Below are 12,106 nucleotides of genomic sequence, written 5' to 3' on the forward strand. Positions count from 1 at the left end.
TTTTGGCAGAGAGAAGGTGCTTTTTTTCCCCATAACTTCACTAACTTTAGAAAATATACACTCACTCTAGAGAGGTTTGAGAATTATTTTGATGAGGTTCATTGCTACAAAACTTAATTATGTAAGTAATAAACATGTGTCAAAAAGATTTCAAAAATACTTACCAGAATCTCAACTTATTGCTCTGATATAATTTGATTTTATATTGTCATGCATAGCTGTCAAAAGTCATTTTCTTTTCACATTGCAATGAATCGAATTATATTAGATGGAAATTATTGTAAGATTCTTTGGCATTCATAAATAATACATACAATAAAATGGTCAACAATGTTTTAAATGGTATTTTTAATAGTGCTGGTAAATCAACAATATAACAAGCTGTTCTGAGGAACTACAGTGACAAAGAAAATTAATTGTGGTTTATGAATTTCCATTTAATACAAACCTTGTTTCTTATTTTTTGTTTGTTTTAAATGAAATTATATTTATTAAAATAAACATGGCATAATGAGAACAGTAAATCAAAGAGAGTTGATCAAAACCTTCATAGCATGTTGTCCTCTAAGCCATATACATCAATCAAAAAGTCTAAGTATCTAACGTATTTCACAGGAATAGGTGATGGCATTCCCACCCAAACGTCTTCACATTTCTGGAAAGAAAACAAACATGGACACAATTATAGCCACATTTCAAAGTTCAGTTTTGAAAATTCAGTGGTACATTTTTTTAATCTTTAAATAAACTTTTGTTGAACTTGTTTCTGGACTTGAGAGATGGGTGGTTCAGTGGGAAAGAACATTTAGTATTCTTGCACAGGAGCTGAGTTTGATTCCCAGCACACACACATAGTAGCATACAATTGCCTATTACTCTAGCTCCAGGGAACCCAACATTGTCTTCAGACCTTCACAGGCTCCTAAGACACACACACACACACAAAGTATTCACTTAAAAGAAAAGAGTAGAGCTTTCTATATTCTACTTTGGTATCAGAAGGGCTTTGAGGAAGAGCATAGTGTTGCTTTTGTTTGCTTCTTCCCTGTATTAGAATTACAGGTCCCCAATCTTTACCATGTAACTGCAGCCCTTTCCATGGAGAAGAAAGAGGAAGAAATGATGAATTTTAATGAAGGAGTAGGAATAAGCAAAGAAAGAAAGGGGGAGGAGAAAGAGAAAAAGGGAAGGGGAAAGGGAAAATTTTCCTGTCCCTCTGAGAGAAACATGACCACACAAATGGCTATGATTTTTGAATGGAAGGTAGCTGTCTTGGTTTTAGAATGACAGAGATGGAGAAGACAAGGCCCAACTTACAATCATGAGCCAGACACCGCTGGGTGACTTACAGACACATGGACAAGAAAAAATCAAATAGTCTTGTGAAACACTGAAATTCTCGGAACTAGGCAGCAATAATGCAGTGACTGTCTCACACAATATTGAGAACTCAAATTTCTATATTCAAGATGGTATTTCTACCAGCTGCTTGGTTACTGTTTCTTCAAAAAAAAACCACTAAAAGTAGTAGGTTGCTCATGCTATGCTTAGGTATATCTTATATACAGTGGGGTACTACAAAATAATATTTTGTATCAATAATGTACTATGCAAATGACAGTGGTTCCATAACATTTTGATAGTAGCCAAGATTGGTACTATACACTTCTAATCTCAGGGCCCAGGAGGCTTATGCAGGTAGATTGTGAGTTTGAAGTCATCTAGTGTTCCAGAGTAAGTCTTAAGCTTGCCTGAGCTATATATAGTGATATCTAAACAAAAACAAAACAAAACAGCTTTCTAATCCTACACCCTCCTCAAGAAACTCCAAGAAAACAAAACAAACAAACAAGAAAACCTGAAGAATCACAATAGAGCTGATATATTCTTATAGTAGCCCAGTGCTACTGTGGCTATCATGTGACATGCAGTAGCTCAACATGTAATTCACATGTGTACAGTGATAAAAGCAAACCACAACCCCTCTGTCAGTCAATTAAAGTACAACACAATTATCACTCACTTTTTATAAAAGTTATTGCATTTATGTGTATATGCACATACTTGCCCACATGAATCTATGACTCGGAATGCTTGTAGAGGACAACTTGTAAAAACCAGTTCCCTCCTTCCATCCTGTAGTTTCTGAGTACTGAACTCAGGTTGTCAGGCCAGCATCAACCCTATAATCTTATGTTTACATGTCTTGACTACATAATTTTCTCATGTTTGATCTTGTGTTGTTTTATTCATTTTGGTCCTAGAACAACAGGCTATATATACCATATGTACTCAAATATAAATATACCATATAGTCCAGTATCTGCTGTGCTGCAACATCTCAGTTCATGTAAAGCCTACTCTGGGTATTTACAACAATGAAATCATTTAATGGCATACTTCTCAGAGCATCATTCATCATCATTAAATGATGCTAAGCGTGTCTGTATGTATACACATACATATACATACAAACTCTTTGCATAAGCTGCAATGGACAATCAGTATTAAGACAAACCAGGGAGAAAAATCTACAACTAGTGCTACTGTCAAGGTTGTTTTATATGCAATTCTCTATTTCTTCTTCATTTTACTTTTCCTTTTTTCAGTACTGGGTTTTACCTTTGAATCTTGAACATGCTAGACAAGAACTAACTTACACTCATGGCTATATAAGAGGCTCTAACCCTTCATTAGTATTCCATTAATATCCAGAATCACAAAGTGTCATAGAAGTACAGGCAAAGACTAGATGATTTTTTGTGATGGTGTTCTAGAAGTATCCCGACTCAGTGCTGCTACTGCTAGGGATTATGGCATCAGGACAGCCCAGTGTTGAAGCACCAAAGGGTGTTCTTTTTATAGTCAGAAGTATAAGTCAAAGGTCCAGAGACATCAATAACTCCTTGCATTAAAAGGGTAAGTAGTTCCATTTGGTCTAGGGCATATAATGCAAAGTGGCAATGAAAGGAGAATCTGGGGTCAAAGTCTTATGTACTAGTTCATAAACAACTAGAGGAAGCTGTTAACCAGTCATAGCCAGAATAACAACAGTAACATGATTAGAAATTGACCAGATAATTTGCTGTATGTTGGGAGAATATATACAAATCAATTTGTAGTGATTACCAGACTTTGCCCAAACCAGGAGGGATGAACTAGGTGGGATGAAGTGGAGCTCCAAATCAGGAGCTCCCTCAGAAAGATTCTGAACAGAACACCTCAAAGTCCAAGACTTGAAACAGTAGGAAAAGAAAAGGGGAAATGTCAGGCTTGAACTATATGCCCCTACAGAAAGATATGCTAACATCCTAACCCTCTACACCTCAGAAGGTAAGTATAAATGTAAATAGGTAAGCTGAAGAAGATGAAGCCATATTGGTTGGTATAGGGTAAGTCCTAAATATAGGAAAGCAGGATAGGAGTTTTTAGTTATTTTAAGTGAAGAAATGAGGATCAGAGGGAGAAACTAAATACAAAATTGGACTTTATTTCATGTGCTTATATCAAGATAAGAGTCTGTACTCAACTCTCAGTGGGATAACGATATCACATTCCACTTTTATGGTGCAGAGATCATTGAAGAAGAGGGTGTGGAAAGACTATAAGAATCAGAAGCAGTGGATGACTACAAGGATAATGGTGGTTTTCAGACATAGCAGGTACATGTCAAGGCATAGTAGTTTTGACAGCAGGCACAAAACCTGTGCAAGCTCAAACTAGACAAAATCGTAGCATGTGGAAGAGAGGTGGGCACAAGGTCTTGCTCCTAGCTGAGGAACTATTAGCTATTGACAGCTACTGGTAGCAAGGCAGTCAGTTTTCTTTAAGGATATGGCTCTCAGTAGATGGATTCTTCCAGTAGAAGGCCACACGCATCAAAGAATACATGAGCAATACAAATTGGATGTTTGTAAAAGAAAAAAAGAACACAGTGTTGGGTGGATAGGGATGTGGGATATTTGGGGAAGGGATGAATATGATTAAAATATATTGTGAAAATTCTCAAAGACCCGATAAAAAATGGACACCAAAAAGACAGAGGTTCTGGTAAATCCTGGAAATACAGTTCCATGTAGTGTAGAGCTAGAGTTCAGCACTGTACAAAATTCCAGTGTCATTGGAATGTGAGTGATCTGTCAAACTATAGCAATCAATAATACTAATATAGAATCAGAAGAACACCAAATATGCACACCTTTAACTGGGACACAAAATCTGAATCTAAGAGATGTGTTATGATTGTGAACTAATCACAGATTTTTGCAGGATTGTGTCTTACAAATACCTTGTAGAGCAGTTACAAGAAATATATTAGACATTTACTATATGATAACAACTATTGTTTGTACATGCATTACATTATTTGTCACAGAAAACTCCTAGCAGGTAGGTGTTATTGCAATACCTGTCCACAAAAAGGAAACTGAGGCATAGCATGAATAATTAATTCCTCTGCAGCTAAATCACAATCAGCAGGGGAGGAAACAGAATGGTATCCCTAGCAAGGAAGCTCCAGAGCTGTGTTTATGTATTATGCTATCTTCCATGAAATAGAGTGGGCCTCTTCACAAGCATCTGCTTGACATCCTACAGAGTGACATTTGGTCACTATTTTCACTAAGGAAAGTTAAGTAGAAAACAATGTAGTTCTTTAAAAAACTATTTTAATTAAACATTGGGAAAGGGAAGCTATGTGAGTACAGGTGCCTTAGGAGGCCAGAGAGCATTGGGTGTCTTGGAGTTGTAGAGCCGAAACCACCAACTGGAAGTATGAAGGAAGTGATGCTTCAGAGAGATGATGGCAATATAGATTTGAAAGGGTCTTATGTACAGTCCATACCATGTGGACCTTAGTAACATGCCCTTCCTTATACCTGCTATTAGGGAGTGACCCTGGATATACTAAACACAGGATTTTAATCAATGAAAAAATGAAAAATGAGCTCAATAAATCATTCAACTCCAATATTCAACCCATCCTCAAAAGTTTTCTAAAATTTAAATCAATGTCTGCTCTTAGGTGGCATGTTAGGATTTAATCTCAGCATAGAGGAATGGTTTTATATATGTGTGTGTGTGTGTGTGTATTTAAAAGCATTATTCCCTCATGGAATTTTTTAAAATAAAAATTTAATATAAAAATAAAACATATTATGCAACTCATATAGTTATGATGGGCTTATTACTCATGAAATAGGTCAGTATTAATAATTCTCCCTCATCTTACTAGGCATAAAAATGGCTATGGTTTAGGTTGCTTTTTAGCAGGGGATCATGATGTAAATGCTACGGATCAAAGAGAAAAATGGTAGGAATTTATACTGAAATAATAATTCAAGAATTTGGATATGAGAACCAAATTTATTAGCAACAGGCTAATAAGCAAAAAAATGAAACTCAAACTAGGTTTCAAATGATGAGTAATTTGAGGGAAGAAGATAACAGCAGTCTTTACATCCTGACTACTTTGAACCCTAAGGCCCCTGCAGAGCTTTTCAGACTTCTCTCATGCTGTGCTTTGTTTCAATTCAACACCTTTTCCCACCATCATTTCTTTCTCTTGCCTTTGTTACCAATCCCCAGGTTCCTACTTGGAGTGACTTCTGATAAATGCCACAGAGACATGTGAAGTACTCTATGAAGTAGGACTGATCCACTGCTATCCATCGATTTTAGGGAGGTTGTCTTAGGTATTATCTATAAACAGACTCAGGAATTAAATATAGGATGGAAAGAGGACTGGAGGCAGGGAGGTTTTCAAACATCCAGGCAATGCAATGGGATTATGGATATCAATGAAGCTGAAGGATAGGTATCACATTTATAATTTTGCCTACACTTTGGCATATGGGTGGTCCCTTTTTTGTTGTTGTTTGTTGTTTTATAAAGAAACAGGTTTTGGAGTGTCTACAAAATCCCCAAACTAGTAATAACCTATTCATTTTTCTTTTCAATAAATCTGCAAGCATTCCAAATATTATAGAAGTTTTATGAATATCTTGGTATTGAGTTAAAATATTGAATTTTCATTCCTTTTTAAATTAGTGAGTAAATGCAAACTACAGATCACACAGTGTTTACAGCCATAAGTTTTTGATGTGGATTGTTTCTTGCAGACGATGGAAGTCTGGCCTTGCAGATGCTAGGCAAGTGTTCTACTGTGGAGCTACATTCCCAGCCCATGGATGTAAATTGAACAGGGGAAAAACTGTATGCACATGGTAATCCAACAAAAAGAAGGCTCATCCCCAGATAATGACACTTTCTAGTTCAAATTATGTCTGCCTGTGTCTCTGTAAGACATGCTCCTGACAGCACATGTTTGAAATCCTTTTCTGTCACAGGCTCTGCTAGTGCCCCTTCCTAGCCTCATACTCTTTCAAATCTAGCTCATACCAGCCTGACTTCCAACTAGCAGCATCTCTATTCCTTTGCCCCGAGCTTCTGGTTAGCCTCTGAGGCTTACTTTGGCTGCCCCTATTGCAAGCCGCAAGTGCCAGGGGATTATTTCATTTCTTCTATGTTGAAGAGCAGCCTTCAATCAATGAATGCCTAAAGGTGACTGACAGATTAATACTATAATTTCCTTATATTTTGTCCAGAATAATTCTGAGATACATGTTTTTAGCATTTCCCAGAACCACTGAGCAACGTCTATATCCCTATGTAACTAGTTTCATACTATATACCCTTTAGTAATTCCCTCTCTTCCTCTGCCACTCTTTCCAACCTCTTCTGGGTGTTTAAATTTCTTCCCTTCAACTATTTTAACATCAAAATCCTTGTTTCCACCTCTGCTTCTAAAGGCAAAAAGCAGCTTTACATTTATCAAAGTTAAGAACATGTATATAAAAGTCACCAACAGATCTTGAAACAAAGCAACTTCTAGGCAAACTGTAGGTAAATCCAGTCTCCAAGGTGACTTACCGATAAAATGAAAGGACACTCAAATCTCACAGTGAAATGTAATGTAACCTGTAACATTAAATAGTATGTGCCACACAGCATTTTCTGCTAGAAGGAAGAGCTAAGGAACACAGAGTGAAAATCGGCAACAGAAAAAAAACAAATCTAAAATTGCTCAGAATCAATGCCTCTAAGAGTGCCCTATAACATTCCAAGCTGGCTGTCACTAGAGCCACTTAGAATGTCAAAGAAGTTAGTGGGTAAATTACTTACTCATCAACAGGGAAAACTGTAGCTGCCAATCTATGTACACACACACACACACACACACACACACACACACACACACACACACACACACAAAGCCAGCACCAGCACCCTGAAATGAGAAGAGGACAATAGATGAAAACCCAGTGAATAGCAAAACCCAACTGAAAACCCAGGGGAGTAGCAAAGCTGCGTGTGAGCTAATAGGCCCTGGATTTATTTGCTTTGACATTTTTAAAAGGAAATTTAATTGGATTATGTCTTCTTCTAGCTTACAAATTTCTACTGTAGTACTGGTCACCAGGTGCATGAGTGGTAAAGATTGGGAGCCAATTAAAGTCCATGCTTCACTGCAACAGGGCTATTTTTATTCTTCCCAAATGGAAGGCTGATAGAGTCATGTTAGTGATTTTACCATGTTACTCCCTCTACTCTCTTGGAAAAGGATCTTTTTTCCTTTCCTTTTCAGAAAAGAGTATTTCTATGAGACATATCTACAAATATATAGAATTTTTCCCTTTCCTTTTTCTTTTCCTTCTTCCCTCTTCTTTCTTTTCTTTTCCTTCTTCCTTCCTTCCTTCTTTCCTTCCTTCCTATCATATATTTCTTTCCTTCCCTTCTTTTTTCTCTCCTCTTTCTCTCTCCTTCCTCCTTCCTTTCTTCCTTTCTTCCTTGCTTGCTTCCTTCCTTTCTTCTTTCCTTCCTTCCTTCCTTCCTTTCTTCCTTCCTTCCTCCCTCCCTCCCTCCTTCCCTCCTCTCTCTCTCTCTCTCTCTCTCTCTCTCTCTCTCTCTCTCTCTCTCTCTCTCTCTCTCTCTTTTGGACTTCTGCAGCCTTAGAAATAATCACATTAGGTATAAAACCATAAAAGCATTTAAATTTTAGCAAGCCAAATGGAAGTTCATTTTGAAAAGAGAATTTTCTAAATACTACTTGAGCTAATCAAGAACATCCTGAGAATAAGAGAAAGAGTTCATATGTGGAGTTGGATTCACTAATGCTCCTATCCATGTGTCTCCTTACATCAAGTGTTTCATAGCTGTTTCTCTTTGGCTGAGCTATCATCTGCATCTGAGCTGAACATAAGTGTAGATTCCGAGAAGGGATTCCTTTCTTAAAAATGCATTTTGGGCAAATGTAGGTTTTTAAAGAGACTTGAGTGCTTTGTAAATATTAGTGATAGGTTTGCATATTACTCAAGTACATGTTAGTCAATGCTTTATATTATAACAGATACTCCAAATATCATTTTCTACTAAGCTACTGTTTGGTGTTAGACAATCAGTATGAATTTGCTAGTTATTTTTAACATAATGAGCACACATATTAACCCTGTATTTCAACTGTTAAAATTTATAAGCATTAGAAACAACTTTGAAAACGTTGCCAAAAAGAGAGTGAAAAACATTGATTTTCCAGGCATTGTGGTGTACACCTTGAATCCCAGCACTCAGGAGGCAGAAGCTGGCTATGAGTTCGAGGTCAGCCTAATGTGAATAGTGATTTCCAGGATAATAACACGCTGACCAAAAAAAGAAACAAAACAAAACCAAACAAACAAAAAATAGTTGGTACTACCCATGACAATACATTCCTTTTAGGAATGCCCGAGTCTTTGTTATCTACAAAATGAGAATATTTATTTGGCAAGGTTTGTGAGACAATAAAATATCATAAAAAGTGATCTTTAACAAGTAGGGTATCCAAAGACATATTCCAAGGTATACCTGACCTCTTACTTCCTACTGCCATATATCATACTGTCATGAGAGAGGGGGAGCCCTTGAGTAAACTGATATTTCTACAGTAATAATCCTCCTAAAGTGAATCTATGTCCAACTTTTCTCAGCAATGTCTAAAGATATGTCTCACAGTATACAAAGTTTATACAAGAACTGATAAGAGTGTTATTGTACAAAATGTGACTTAGGAGATTAATCAGACAGGCTCTAAATTGTGAAAGCCAATCTGCTAGATTCTAACTACCATATAAAAGCAAGCAAAATAGAATGGAAATTGAGGTGTGTAGGCTATGATAGTATTTTGGGCAACATTCTCAGTGCAGAGTGGCTGGGCAAACGAACAATATAGGGAACAGCACTCTCCTTCCCCAACCAGGATACAGGCAAGTGGCTGTGGGTCATAGCCAGCAGTCAAGATAGTTGGTGATACCCAATTTGCATCTATACATGCAGGGACAGCTTCACACCATATGATAGCAGAGCTAATCATAGCTCAACTAGTTTTAACAAGGTTTGCTTGTTTGTTGCTGGACTTTACTTGTATTATCTGAAGCCACTTAACCACCATGTGTAGAAAGGGCACATCTGACTCTGGAGGACTGGTCTTGACATTCCACAAAACCATGCCACAGAAGTGTTGGTCTAGGTAAAACTTTAGATCTGCTTAATGGGCTTGCTCCCCTAAGCAAATTCCTTTATTATGTTAACAGAGTGTACTGGGTCATTGTCTATCTGCCCTTAAGACCTTTCATTCATCTTACTCTCTGCCCTGGAAGACAGTCCCATGTAGACCATATCGCTGAGGTTCTGTGTTCTCTGGTTTCAAGGTGTAGTCTGCCAGAGAGAAGTGTTGTAAGAGTCTGGGAAAGTAAGTTAAGTCAGAGATTAAAGTGTCAATTTTCTCTCTTTCCCCTCGTTCTCTCTGCTGGGCCATGGTTTGATAGTATCCATCGTGGGACAGTATTTAGACCCTTCTGCCTATAGATCTAGTTCTAGCTATCCTTCTGTTACACTGGTTCCTCCATGCTTTTCTAGGCCCTAGGCATAGTAAATAAGGCCTTTGCACTCTTGCTAGTACACAACTGTTTGATTTGCCTATTTGATTCCCTTAACACTATCTGCACTTCTTCAATAGTCCCTTAATGTTAAATCATGCCCACAAAAGCTTGAGAGCTGGCTCAATGGTCCCTTCTGATTGCTGACATGTGCTAACACCTAAATTCCTTGTTGGAACTCCTAGATGACATATCTGTCAAATCCTATATCACATGTACCCAGATACCTATTCAGTCTCTAGTTAACTACAGCTACTACTCAAATCATTGACCTTTGTCCTCTCTATGTCTACCCCATGTACTAAAGTCAATCAGGCTAGAATAAAGACATTTTCCAAATTCCTATCCAAAATGTGATGGATAGTGTTAGTCAACAACTTTGACTAGAGTCACCTAGGCAAAGAGCCCCTGGGCATGGCTATGGTGGAAATTTGATTATGTTAACTAAGGTGGGAAGGGTGCTGCCATCCCCTTGCTGGGGTCTTGGTTCTATATACGTGGATAGAGATGGGAGTGTGGGGCTAGGCAGCAATCTGTGATCATCACTCTGCTTTTGACTATAGATGTGATATGACTAGTTGTTTCAAGCATCTTCTCTCTTGATTTCCTCTATAATCCAGAATAACCCCATTCTAACTGAACCTGCTTTTAACAGAGTATTTTGTCACAATAATAGGAGAGTGTAAGACATCATATTAGATAACAATGATATAGACATTTAAGCCTATTCAGCTTCCATCAGCCATGATGACCTTTTTAAAAATGTGATGCTCTTGCAAGGAAGAAATCATGCTGAGGAAAACATTCAAAACAGGATAGAAACAAAAAGATTTTTGTACTGGCTAGTTTTGTGTCAACTTGACACAGGCTGGAGTAATCACAGAGAAAGGAGCTTCAGTTGGGGAAATGCCTCCACAAGATCCAGCTGCAAGGCATTTTCTCAATTAGTGATCAAGGGGGTGGTTCCCTTGTGGGTGGTGCCATCTCTGGGCTGGTAGTCTTGGTTCTATAAGAGAGCAGGCTGAGCAAGCCCAGGGAAGCAGGCCAGTAAAGAACATCCCTCCATGGCCTCTGCATCAGTTCCTGCTTTCTTACCTGAATAAGTTCCAGTCCTGACTTCCTTGGTGATGAACAGCAGTATGGAAGTGTAAGCTGAATAAACCCTTTCCTCCCCAGCTTGCTTCTTGGTCATGATGTTTTGTGCAGGAATAGTATCCCTGACTAAGACAATTCTGAATTGTGGGAATAGTGATAACCTCCTGAGAGCCACTCACACCACCTCTACAAGTTAGTAAAGGCCAACTAACGGGCCATTTCCTGTACCAGAGGAAATGAGCAGTTTTCTGACCCTGGGAATCCAACCTGACCCTACTCCCACACAGGTGCTCAGCCTGCCATTCCTTGACTTTAACCTTGTTATTCCAAACTCAGTGCTAGAATACAACCCCATTTTATAATGAAAAGGAAGACCTAACATTTAAGCTCTCACTGTTGCTGCAAGTGCCCATGTATAGCAACTTAATCCCCATGACACCCTTAATGGAAGAAATACCTTTAACAAGTTTTTTTAGATGGAAAAAGGTTGAGAAACTTGTACACAGTCATTCAGTTGACAGTGGAAAACATGATTTGAACTGAAGTCTATGACACTGTACTTTCTTTACTATCTGAAGTCCTTTAGGTCTAGGGCTCAGAAATGATGCCAGGCAACAGAGATGGTAGATGATAACATGGATGTACAACTACTATACATTTTTGGCCTTCCCATACTGGCTGGTGATTTTTCTGTGGGTGATGAAATCAACTTAATGACTTGGGAACAACATTCAAATAGGAGAAAACAAGAGATGGGGTAGGGAGAAGAGAAAAGCAAAGGGATGGGGAGGAAAATAAGAAAGGAAAAGATGTTGTTCCATATGTAGTGAAAATAGTAATTTTCCATGAAACATTTATTCTATTATAATCTACATACTGAGTTGTTGTGGAAAAATATTTTTCTTACTGTGTATTGTAGCACAAAGGGTGATTAAATTTTATTTAAGCTCAATAGTCTTTAGAAAAATAAAAATTAAAGTAACAATTTACCACATTTTCAGAAGCAAGAAATTGTCGAAACAATTTGAATGACTAACAAC

The 12,106-nt window shown here is 37.8% G+C and overlaps 1 protein-coding gene across 3 annotated transcripts in view; it reads right to left on the reverse strand.

Moving 5' to 3' along the window:
- Nucleotides 1-331: 331 nt before the first annotated feature.
- Nucleotides 332-12,106, reverse strand: part of Efhc2 (EF-hand domain (C-terminal) containing 2) — a 188,001-nt gene continuing 176,226 nt past the window's right edge. For all 3 annotated transcript variants that reach the window (XM_006527706.4, NM_028916.5, XM_017318631.2), the window contains one exon: nt 332-655. In XM_006527706.4, coding sequence (XP_006527769.1) covers nt 548-655 — 108 coding nt within the window. In that variant the 3' untranslated portion in view covers nt 332-547. The remainder of the gene's footprint in view (nt 656-12,106) is intronic.

This window comes from Mus musculus, chromosome X (genome assembly GCF_000001635.26).
Source record: "Mus musculus strain C57BL/6J chromosome X, GRCm38.p6 C57BL/6J".
NCBI lineage: Eukaryota > Metazoa > Chordata > Mammalia > Rodentia > Muridae > Mus > Mus musculus.